At 40.5% G+C, this 12,707-nt stretch overlaps 1 protein-coding gene across 3 annotated transcripts in view; it reads left to right on the top strand.

The window, feature by feature from the left end:
• Window positions 1–12,707, top strand: part of PATJ (PATJ crumbs cell polarity complex component) — a 146,851-nt gene that overhangs the window by 74,829 nt on the left and 59,315 nt on the right. For all 3 annotated transcript variants that reach the window (XM_086462139.1, XM_086462140.1, XM_086462141.1), the window contains one exon: window positions 12,242–12,438. In XM_086462139.1, the coding sequence (XP_086318265.1) occupies window positions 12,242–12,438 (197 nt within the window). The remainder of the gene's footprint in view (window positions 1–12,241; window positions 12,439–12,707) is intronic.

A 12,707-nucleotide genomic window follows, 5' to 3' on the forward strand; every position in this document is an offset into this window, starting at 1 on the left:
TTAATCAAATCTGTCAAGTTTTATGATGTCATAAGTGGAGCATAAACCTGATTAACTTCTTGAATAGACTTTCAAGGCAGATGATTAAATAAGATGTATGGCTTGTTTAGGGAGAATATACAACTGTGTTGTGATTTCACTGTGATATTAAATGGGGATTTTTGTGTGGGGAGGAATTGTTGTCCCTTCATCTGTTCAGATCCCTCCGCCTCACCTGATGGAAAAGGAAATTGGCAGTTGGCTGTGTAAATGCAAGAGTTGCTGTCTGACTGGTACTTTCAGTGGTAGAAGAATCTGTGTTCTTACTAGCACAGCATAGATACTTATTTTCAGTTTGTATCACATAGGACAATTTAAAATGATTCTAAGTAATAAACCCTTGCTTTCTCATTTTAAGAAAAGGCATTCAAGTTAATTCTTTATTTGGTTGGTGCCTTTCTATTTTGGAATAATAGCATTAATCAAATGATATGTTTTCAGCCTGGAAATTTGCATTTTAGTTGTTCAACTATATGAGAAGTGCTTACTTTGTCATCCTCCTCTAATGTTTTGCTATTTCTCAGACTGAAGCTCCACAATATGAGACCATCTAATGAGCTGAAAGGGGGAACGCCATTTGCTTATCTCTGCTTCCACCTTCCCCAGTTGTTTAGGTACTTGGGTGCTTGTTGCTCTTCCCTTCCTTCCCCTTTTCAAAGGGGGGCTCGGCAGAAAACTGCTCCGCCATTAAAGGGGAATGGTTTTCTGGTGGATTGGTGACCTGTACAGGCTCACAGAGGAGTCTGAGGAGCCCAAGAACTGGCTTGAACAGAGGAAGGAAGGAGGACATTCTCCTTCAGCTCCACTTCACATGGGACTTCTCATGAGCTAAACCCGTGACCTAAAATTAGAATGCTGTGCTGTGGATCCCTTTCTTTCATCCTCTCCACCATAAGGCTGGAAAAGGTCTTCACTTCGGGATACAGCTTGAGCTAAGTTGCCACTCAGCAATGAAGTGTATAAGCTGAGTGTGAAGCCAGTGATGAGAAGGCCTGGGCTGTGCAAATACTGCTCTGCACAACACTGCCAGCTGGACCAGGCTGACGAGAAATCAAAGCACACAAAGGCAACCTGCAGTTTGCCTCTGCTAAGACAAGAGGGGAATTTGGGGCCATGTTAAAGATGGGAGTGCAGCAAAGCACTGACACTTGCTCTTGGCTGGGTCTTGTAGCTGGATGGCTGGCATGGGAGAGGGATCCTGTGGATTAGTGTTACCAGAGGTTGCCAGTAGTACTCTTAATCATGGGAGAGCCAAGTTGTGTGTCAGAAACCTCGTTCAGAGATGTGGGAGTATGTCTCTGTCTTCTGAGTCGCAGGTCTCCAGTGGACTTGAAGCCAACAGTTGCCCAGTGGTGGCTATACCGTTAGATTGTATCCCTGTTTTACATGTAATACTATGATTAACACACTAGACATGGTAAATGGAATATGCATATCATAGCTGAAGATATGGAAAGATATAGTAGGATAATTATTATTGGGTTTTTATTAATAGAAGAGGCTTTAAAGTAAAATTGTAGGTGTGTATTTGTTTTGTTCTGAAATTGGTAGTCTGCAGCATTGTCAGGTGTTGCAGTCATTTTTCATTTTCATTTTTCATTTTACCTCAGCAAAGGCAAGCCATGACACTGGGAAACTCAGGTTTATTCTTCAGCAAACAAAGCCTCTAAGCGTTGCTTGATGTTGTAAAAAGCTTGAAAATGACTCAAGTGCAATTTGATAGCTCAAAAAACCAGGACCTAGAACAAGCCAGGCTTACTGTTCTGAAATTTCTTGTCTCTGTAGGAGCATTTCATGATGTGGGAAAGTATGGGGTGGTCTTGCCCTGTTCTTCTTATCTAATATTTTGTTTCTTGGCTTCATATGCAGAAGTGTGCAGTCATGAGGTAGATACGTACACACCAAACGTAGTGCAGGGATGGTCTTCAGGTAGCTGATAGACCTCTTGCAGCACTGGGGAACTGGAGAGCGTGATTTCAGTGTCCTGTGCAAAAGCACCCAGGATCTGAAAAGTCATCAGATTGTGTGTGTTTGAGGAGCTATAGTCAGTTTGATGAAAGACTAACTAAGTATGAACCTAGCAAAATACTGATTCTGTATAGCTGCCTAAATTAAAAAAAAAAAAAAAAGGAAATAAACAATACTGAACAATGTTATGGGGCTGCTCAGGTCTGTTCTGTAAGTGGAGTACGCTCTATCACCTTATGTCCTCTAAAAGCTGGGTATGCATCTTTTTTAATATTAGGCTACTTTTTTATTTAAATTGGATTTGCATTTAATTTGAGTAAAACTTTTTCTGCTTTTAACATGTATTGTAAGTTTTAAATGGCAATCTGCATAAAGATCTGGGCATACGCTAACCTAATACCATAATTTAAGTGAAAAAAAGAGTCAGGAAAAGTGTGTGTACACTCAGAGAACTGAGAGAAATCTGGACCCAGAACTGACTGTAGTAAAACCCCAACTTTTGACTTTTTCTTCAGCTGCCTGAAACAAAGACCTATTCTCTCTACAGCTTATTCAACTAATTCAGTGGGAATGGAAATAGCTTATCAAACTTGAACAACTTATTAGGAGCTGAAAAAGGATATTTTTCTTTTCTGGTCTGTGAGTAAAAACTAGGAGTGTGAAGTTGAGAGTTGTCAGTTGGAAAATTATGGAAGTGTTTGTAGCCGTGGTGTGATGGCAGAAACTCCTCCAAGGTCACCACACAGCATTTATCGTTAACTAGGTGTTCGTGAAAGCCCAAAGACAGACAAAAGGAAATCTTTGACAAAGTGGAAATTAGACCATTTAAAAATGTTTTTGATCACCATAGAACCTCCATTATCTACTGTGAGAATAACAATGCTTTTGTTTAATATTCCAGTTCTAAATGAAAACATTTCAATGAAAACGTTTTTCTTATCCTAATCACAATTGGCATATTTGTATGCAGTATTTCTATTGCAAAGCTGTTCCTTATATTTTAATTGCACTCTTAATTTCTGTCCAAATACAAACAGTGTATATTGTTAGGAAAAATATATAGTATTGAAGAAACGTGGTTCACGATATCTGACATATGAGATAAATCTTTAGCATTTCAACAGATGTATAGTGAATTTTAGATTTTCTTAAATATTTATATAGCATTTTATCCTGATGTTGGACTGAAGAAGGAACATACAACATAAATACAATCTTTTGTTGTGGATAAATGTGTTTTTATAGTGATTAACTAGTTACAATCAATCTTTAGAAAAATAAATAAAAACTAAAAATATTGAACAGGATCAAAACTTATCATTAAGATCACCATTGAATTAAATCACAACTGAAGTAGCTGATCATGATCTATCTTCCCTGGTTCTTCTTGCTGTTAAGACTTGCACTGTATTTTCCAACATAGCTCTGTGGGTATTTTCCTGTGCTTTACAGTCCCAGATGACTCATCCGACTTTAATCTTTTCTAATCGCTGTCACAGCATATTTAAAAATTGCTGTACAAACAAACTTAAATTACTGTGGTGGGGTTTTTTTAATCAAAAAATTTAATTTAGTCCTTCTCAATTCACACTGATTTCACGTAGCTTTGTTGCATTGCAAGGCTGTGCTGCTGTGGCAAAGCAAGCGATCATGTTAGGTTGGGACATTCTTCCTGCCATCTCCTCCCCACCATCTCTTATCGCAGCTGCAGAGTATCATTTCCTCTTCTTCACCTGCTCTTTCACAACCAGGTCCTTAGTCTTTTTTTATATTTATGGCTCATTAGTGTAACCGTTTGGGGTTTTCAGTTTTTTTGAAGCTTTATGGTTGTATTTTTTCTGCATTTCACAAATGGTGGCAATTGCCCTGGAGACCTTCCTTTAAGAGCTTTCTTTAGATCTTTGGGCTTATCAGTACAGGTTATGTTTGCTGGTCAAAAAGTCTTTATTATTAAGCCCGAAAGTCTCTCCATTTTCTCTTCCCATCATTCCCCTCTAGATGGAGGAGGTTCAGACTCTCATTGCAGGTTCTTAAATTAAGAACAAATCACTATGTGAGAAATGTCTCGTCCATCACCTTGGCTTCTGAGGTGTCCTCTGAGCTGCCCTTCACAATTGCTTATCACTGGGAAAGTTTGCGCTCAGGCCTGTAACAGCCTTTAAGTAACAAACTTTGAGTTTTTGACAATAGTCTGATGCCACTCTCTTTAATTAGACTCGGTGCAGAAAGATTCCAAGATAATGACTGTGCCAGTCACTTTGTGGGAACATCATTATTTAAAGATGAAACACTGTCAGATCAAGTTACACTGTATTGCTGTCAAGGGAGGAAGAATTTAAATGTTCACAATATTCATTTGTTCATGTTGAGACCAAGCAGAAAAGCAATGAATTAGAGTTCCTCAGTTTTCTTTGTTTGGTCTCAGACACCCTTGTTCGTCCATCAAATGAACAAGCAGCTTTCAAATACAAATGTAGGGAATGGATTATAGATCCTAGCAGAACAGTGTGATCAGGAACAAACCAGAAAACCTGCTCCTACCACAAAGAGTAGCTTAGAAAATAAATGTCTATCCCAATTGTGAGTTTGTTTGTTTGTTTTCCAAAACTGCATTGTAAAATGGGTCATTAAAACATTGTCTGTCACAGCTTCTGGGAATCTGATTTTGTGTGTGCACATCGTGCATCCATACAGATGACTGGCACTTGGTGGGCATGTCAATGCCAGGTGATAGCCGCGTGCAGCAGGCCAGAAGAGCAAGCAATGTGCATATAGAGCTATTTCAAATTTCCTTGAGACTTTGCAGATGGAAAACACTATTTTCTAATGTTCTTATACTGTTAACGTATCCCAGCTTCCCAGAGAACTATGTTAGGCAAGCCTCAGCAGAGCAGGAGCAAGACTGCTTTCCTCTCGGGAGGTGCAGCATGCGTGAGCCTGGTAGCTGTGATAACAGCCTTATCTCTGGGCTGCTCAGAGCCATCACCACCAAGTGGGCTGGGAAGCTCTGAAGACTGCAGCATTTTGGCCTTATATGACTTCAACTGCATGGTAAAATATAATATATTGCAATATTATACCATAGAGTATTTTTAATGGGATATTTCTCAGTTATCTTTTCAACAGCTTAAAAATGAGGTCTGCAGCAGCTGTCTTTGGAGGCTACCCCACATTTTAAGGATGTAATTAGTTCAAAACGCCTTTGGTTGGGCCTTTTATGGGCCCAAACATCAGCCGTGATGTGATATATTTTTGCACATAACTATTTGTAAACTTGTAGAGGATTTTATCAAAAGAAAAATATCTTTGTTGCTGTTTGACTGTATTTAATCAACTAGTGGCAGTCTGATGCTCCAACAGCCAGGCCATTTGGTGTATCTCCTGTCTAGAGGAAATAACAGGTTTATCAGTCCTGTGGCAGCAGGCAAGAAACACACGGGCAGCTTTTGCCAGGCCTTTCCTCCAAAGCCTGCAGGAGTGTGGGTTCGTCACCTGGTGGGGAGGCACTCTGAGCTCAGCATTAGCGCTCCACTGGAGTGACTGATTGCAAGACATAGCACCCAGAGGAGGTCACTTCTGAGGAAACCCAAGTGCCTTGATGAGGGTTAATGCGTCATTTGAAAGGCAAATGAGTGGAAGTATTGTGTGCAGGGGAGGGCAGATGCCCTTATAATCAGCAGTTATTAGCATCAGGATGCTCTGCTTACCACGCTGTCACTAAATCTCCTTTTAAAAATGTTAAAGATCTCAGATAAACATTGGTATGAATAGACTCACCGTGTCCTTGTCATCTAATTAAACAAGAAAAACATACGATAACTCTCTCAGAAAAATTAAATGTTGTGTGATGAAACTGCAGCTTTAGAATGAAGCTTTGGGCCTGAAAGAAGGAGAAAATTATTGTCAAGAGCTCCCATTTGTTCAAAACGTTGATGTGAGATGGTCCAAGCATTGGAGGTGCTCCCTCATGTTTCAGACTGCAGTTACCCTGGTTTTCAGCCAGGACTAAATGTCGCTTTTCTCTCTGCTGTTCTGTCTTCATGTGTGACTATTCCTTGATTATAGGAAGAAAAAATAGATGATAACTGTTTCTAAATGTCACCTGCTCACAGGAACAAAATAAAATGGTACTTGAAGTGGATTGGGGAGATTCTTATTATACCCTTCTTCCTATGTTAGCTAAAAATCAGTAGCAGAAATTTTTACCTTCTGCTGTAGAAAGAGTGATGTGAGGGACAAGTGGGATTTAAGGAAAGCATTGGAGGAGAAGGAGAGTTTTCTTGTGTGAGCTGAGAAGTTGCTGCAAGCATTAGCAAAAAGGAATGGGAGCCTGAGCTGAAGGGAGCAGTTAGAAGAGAAGAAACTCTGAGATCGCAAATAATAGCTCTAATCCTTCACACAAAAAGAGAAGAAAAGAGGCAGTCTTCAAGTTAGGGTAAGAATATTGTCTCAGAGAGTTTAATATACACCTGTTTTTTGCTTGAGCTTGGGTGAGTTGTGTTTGCGAGAGTATGAAAGCCCACACTTCATCTGTTCATCTAAAGAAGGCTTTGTCTGTGTGGCACCTTGTGCATGCTCTCTCCCTTATGTACTTAAAAGTAATGTTATAGTATTTTGGCTCACAGTATTTTGGGGAGGAAAGGAAGAGATACAGCCATGGAGCTGTTTTGATTTCTTGTTTGGTTATTTTTTTTCTTCTTTATATATCACAGACTTGGGCTTGGGGTGGGGGTGTTAATTGAAGTGTGCCAATGAATAATAGAAATTCTGGGGTTTATTTTTCTCTGAAAATTATCGCTTCATTTTTGGTGAATGACTTCCAAATGGTGTACATGAAGCAAAATGTTGCCAAAGGGACGGTGTGGCTGTCAGAGGAAGATGGTAGGGGTTGCTGAGTTTCTGGATCAGATGGGGAACCCATAGCTGCCCCATCCCACTGCAGGGATGCTTCCTGCCCACAGGTTGGAGATAACAGCATTTACAAAGATGTGAGGCTCAGCATACTCCGTCCTCTCCTCTCACCACCCAAGGGAGGAGGACTGGGTCGTAACTCGATCTCTGGTTCTTCCATTTAGATTTGCCGGTTTTGAATACAACTGCCCTATTTTTCTCATGCATGCGAATCACTGCGAGAAGAGTTGGAACAGTTTTATGGAATTCAAGAAAGCATTGTAGAATTCTTTTCTATTTTTCAGTTTAAAGTTTATGAAAACAGACAAGTGCATCACTTTTGAGATAAGGTTTGAAGAACTGTCTGCCTCCTTGGAGCTGAATAGAGGGCTAGTGGGAAGATTAAAACAATAAGCTTATTATATTATTAGTAGTGGGAGAATTCTAAACTCCATTTGTTCAATTATGGTCCCTTCAATATGCTTATTTAGGTTCTTGTAAATTGTAATCAGTAAATTAGATGTGCTGCCCTCACGGCTCTAGGGTTAGCTTTCAAGGGACTTCCTACTTTTTTTTTTTTTTTTTTAGTGTTTATAGTGAAATCAAGAAGGGAATTAGTTGTTTGATATGCAAGGTTGGCTCTGTGTAGTGGATGCTGGCTGCATTCTGATATCTATCGTTACTAAATGAAAAACAGCGGTTGTGATGCAGCAGCACTGCTGTCTGAGCAGAGTAATCTTGGAAAAGGCTAAGACTGTAACCATGTTATGTGCCATGTGATAAAAGTGGTAGCTAAACCCATTAAAATGAACACAGGCTGATAAATGAGACCATTGTAAAGTCTCCAAAAGCCAGCATGTGTTGCTAATAGTTATCTGAGGTAATGCAAGAAGGATGTAAAATCCTCAGTATTGCCTTCTATATACAAATATCGTCTTTCATCTTTTTGTGGTGTTTTTCCCCCTTTCTTGTCTCTGTATTTTGCCTTGACAGTTTTAATATTGAGCATTTGGTACTAACACACATCACCTAGCTGAGTCATCCAGAGCTTTTTCTTTCTTCTTTTTACCTTTCTAGATGGACTCTAATTTGCATCATGCAGAGACAGCATTTTCAAAAGAAACACCTCTTCCTTTTCAGCTCATTTAACTGGAGATTTCAGCAGGTTTGGGAAACAGGCTTCTCAGCCCTTTGCAAGTGCTTTATATATCTTGGTAGTTTAAAGAGCCTTTTGCCTTCCTGGGAAGTGGTGTCTGTTTTTTCTGTGCAGATAAATTGTGTATTTGTTGCAATACTAGATCATGCAAACTCCAATAGCCTGACCATATTGTCCCCATTTATTTCTTTTATCTCTCTGTTTAATATAATAGGAATAGCGGCTGAAGCAGGGAAACATATGCAGCAGCATAATAGTATATTGTTTGAATGCAGTTGTCTTCCATTTCCAGGGTTTCTCTTTGAAATGTAATTGTCTGCTAATATAACTGGGAAACATTACTGCAGGAGTGATAACTAAAGCATATGCTTGTGCCTTTAGTTCACGTTGCATCTGTATAGTATTTTTAAAAGAAACTGGATGCAACCTTAACTAGTTAGTGAGATACCTTTCCAGAAGTTGTGATAGGCATATTGTCACCTAATGTGGAAACAACTCCACGTAGCGCCAAAACAAGAAACGCCGTGTCCCATGTGTAATGCAGCAACAACAGAATTACAATTGCCTTGTGTAGAGTATCTGGTAATGAAGGCAGATAATGGAATTCTTTGCAAAAGCAGATGCTAACTGCCTCCCTAATGCTAGGCAGAGAACTGAAAAGTGATACCAGCTGGAGGGGAGAAAAAACAGCTGAAAAAGGCATTAAAAAGGAGATGCCTTAGATGCACGTTTGTTTAAGCAGTAAATACTTGTTTAAAATAATCTTATGAGATTCTTATTAAGAGGCAAACTGAGAATATGATTACAATGTTATAGGAAGTCAGCTGGATGCCCAAAGGATATTTGTATGCAGATTGGCTGAGTAACCGCTGGGAATAGCGCGTTAGCATTTACACTGCAAGGCTGGCTAGTGAGGGCAGCCCTTGGAAGTGTTTAATTGCAGGAGGTGGGGATTGCGAGAGCCAGAACCTTCTGTTGCTCAGGGAGGAGACAGTATGCCCTGCTAAGGGAGGCTTGATTTTAAAAGCAGGGGTATCTCTGCTTGTCCCTACGTGCGTGAACATGTACACGCACACTTGCATCTTCTCCGGCAGCGCTTGCTAGCAGTGCCCTCCTGCTGAGCTGGAAGCAGCACTTGGCACATAGCATCTTCGTTGTTTTCTCCCTAGTCTTCCACTATTTTACCACTCCATTCACCTCAAACATTTCAAATAGTTGCTTCGTAAATGAAGGTGATAATTCAATGAAGGGCTTAATCCACACAGAGGTTTCCCTCTGTTCTAAGTATGGATTTTTTTTTTTTTTAAACAGAAACATACAGTGGGGAAGACCCTTTAAAAAAACCCCAAACAAACCCAACCCCCCCAAAAAAACACCAATAAAACCAAACCAAAACAAAAACCTTTTAGCAAATAAAGCAACTTGATGAACTCTGGAGTTTGTGTCTGGTTTTTCCCAGATAAATTTTTCTTTACCTAAAGAATTCTTCCTGCAGTGGGGGATTGCTGGGGCAGCTGGACTACTGAGCTGAGCATTGGCTCACCAGGTTTCCAGTCCTGGCCCAGTGCAGGCAGACCAGAAGCCTTAGTGGGGCTCTGTCTCATCCCAGGCAATTGCCCTGAATACTAATTTCTGGAGGGCTAAAACTTAATTTTAGATTCAGCCCAGCATCTAACAGGAATATACATGTGCTTCTGAACAGCTAACATTTTTCCCATGTGAGAGAACTCATTTGGGGCTGCTCCAGCAGAAGGAAACACTGCAGAGTTTACAGACTTACTGATACTGGTAGTCTCAGAAGGCGCTTGTCTGCAGATGGAGGCTGGAGTGATGCATCCATGTGCAGTGTCACAGATCTGCTCCTATCGAGGAGCTTCAAGAAATTTTACTGAGAAGCAAGAAATGAGTTTTGAAGCAGCCTCTGAACATGTGCAGCTTCATCTGTAGGATGTTTAAGCACGTGTGTTCTTGCTTGTGTTCTTCACCTCTTTTCTGTGCGTCCTAGTACAAGTTGCTAAAAACATGCTTTGGATGTGTGCTTTGCTTCTAGCAAATGAGAGTGAGATGCGTTCTCAGTGTAAAACGAGCAATGGAAGGAAGTGTGGGAGAGCCATCCCTCCAGAGCACTGGTTCTTTGCTTTATCCACAAAACTGCAATGACTAAGAAATCCATTTTCTACTGGTGACCTGTTCTTAATATTCTTACGACTGGGATACGCTGCAGCTACTTGCTGTGCTGTGATGCGTTGTTTGTCTGATTGTGGTGGGCAGAAAATGTCTTCAGGCCTGGACCTCACTTAATGAGGAAAGAATGTTAAACCTCGGTGGTGTGAATAAAACACGTGTGGCTATGTATGTGCTTGTATCTGCTGTACTTTCAGAAGCACTGTTTTCAAGACCTTTCCTCATTTGCTGTTTTTTGGCAGGAGGCATCTTGCATACTAAGCAGAAAAAAACCCCACTTTCCAAATTCAAGTAGCAAATCACACCTCTAATTACATTTTGACCCCATTAGTCAAGAACTGTGCAGGTACATGGATTACCATTTAATGCATATGATTAATGCATATTGATTTTGGCATATAATTGATAGTGAAAAGTGAGGTTTCTAATTTTTTATGATATTCTGATTTTGTGCAAGCCTCTGTAGGGCTTTACAGCTTTCCGGGGATAACATCTCACCCTTATTATATGCTCCCAGGATTTTAGTCTCGGGCTCCAAGCCATTGGGTATTTTGAGCACGGCAGGAAAATGCCAACCTGTAAATACAGCGATGGGAGAGCTGGTTCTTGTCCATTTTGCTCTGAGTGTAAGCATTGCTCTTTGGTACATCTGGGGTTGGAGGTGGGAGACTGCTCCCCCTGTCCCAGTGGTCTCTGCCAATGCACAAGGGGCTGCTGCAGCTGGTAGAATTGCTGAAGAAGGGCCCTCGGAGAGGAGAGCCACTGGGATGGACCTGTTTGGCTAAATCACCCTGGCAGCCTGCACGGGGGCTGTGGAAGGAATGCCTCTACTTCATTGTCTGTCTTCTCAGCAGTTTTCATTCACTTTTAGTTGCTTCCCTCTGAACCTTCCCCAGTTCTTTCCCAGCTTCCTTGTTGTCATGGGAACATTCACTACAGTGGTTAAATCATACTGTTAAAACACACTTCCCCGGTAGAATGGTAATAGCTAATATTGATCTAGCTATCGCTGCTGACTCAGGGATATGTTGAACATATAATATCTCTTATTTCTCTTCTTAATGCATAATGCAGCAGTTTCTTTCACCTTGGTGACATCCAGCCACAGCAAAATACTTTGACTTGCATTTTTTTAATGTGTGGCCCAGCTGAAGTATTGGATTCAGGTGATGTTATGAAGCTGGCTTTAAAATCTGCAAAGAACAATCACACAGGGGAAAAAAAAAAAAAATCACCCTTGCCGTGATTGACCCTCACAAGCGATAGTTATAGATGTTTGTATGCCAGTGGTGAAAAGACATTTAGATTAAACTGTCAGCATCCACAGACACACAGTGTGTTCCAAATAGCTTTAGAAGTATATTGTGCTCTGTCACAGGAATGGTTGAAATGTAGATGAAAGACAAATAACTACCTTAATATCAAGTGAGGCTGCATTTAAAAATGTAATCATTCATGTATGTTGTCACTGACATCTGCTTTGAGTAATCATCTGCACAGTAGCTCATAATGTTAAGCAGAGCATGGCAAGCATATTCCTGAGTCACCAGAAGGAAGCAAAAGTAAAAGTTTCTACTTAGAGATGTGAGTTTTGCGGTATGTTTGCAATGTAAGCATTTCAGTTTCCCACTGTGGTTAATTAACCAGCTCTAACTTTATGAGAGTTTCCTGAAATCGATAGTTTTTGTAAGGTAAGACTGAGGTGCCTCTGGAATTCCCTTGTTTACCCGCTTTTCAAAAAATTTTTGGTTTAGAACCAGCCTGTTGTACAAGTAATTAAATAGTGCAGTTTTAATGCGAATAGTATTTGCAGCTGATTGTACATTTTGCTGTGTGAGTGATACAGACCCAGGAAATGGTGTTTTACAGTCTGTGCTGGAAAGACCTCTGTTAACAAAGATTAAATGCTGAGAAGCCATCGATTTTTAGTGTACTTGTATGCGTTCTTGAATCTACGTGTAAGTTATTTTGTGTTATAACTCATTTCATATTTGATCTTTCTAGAAAAAATCAGGCAAAGATATGCAGATCTACCAGGGGAGTTGCACATTATTGAGCTTGAGAAAGACAAAAATGGGCTTGGACTGAGTCTTGCTGGCAACAAGGACCGCGCTCGTATGAGCATCTTTGTAGTTGGTATCAATCCAGATGGACCTGCAGGACGAGATGGAAGGATGCATATTGGTGATGAACTTCTAGAGGTAAGTGTTTCCTGTAACTACTAAGCAGGGTTCATATGGAGAGAGGGAGAGGCATATGTGAAGCTATCGTTTGAACCTTAAATAAAGCCTGCAAATGGAATTAGGTGGCTGAGGCAAGGAGCTGCACTGATTTATGCCAACTGAGAACTTGGCCTTTGGCAGGTAAATGTGTTTTCAGTGAAACAAAAATCACTGGCCTGTGAAAACTAATGTCTTGTCAGTGAAGTCTGTGCTCTCAGCATGTTCACAAGCTATGCTTAGGGAGGGAC

The sequence above is a fragment of the Leptosomus discolor genome, chromosome 3 (genome assembly GCF_034619465.1).
Source record: "Leptosomus discolor isolate bLepDis1 chromosome 3, bLepDis1.hap2, whole genome shotgun sequence".
Lineage (NCBI taxonomy): Eukaryota > Metazoa > Chordata > Aves > Leptosomiformes > Leptosomidae > Leptosomus > Leptosomus discolor.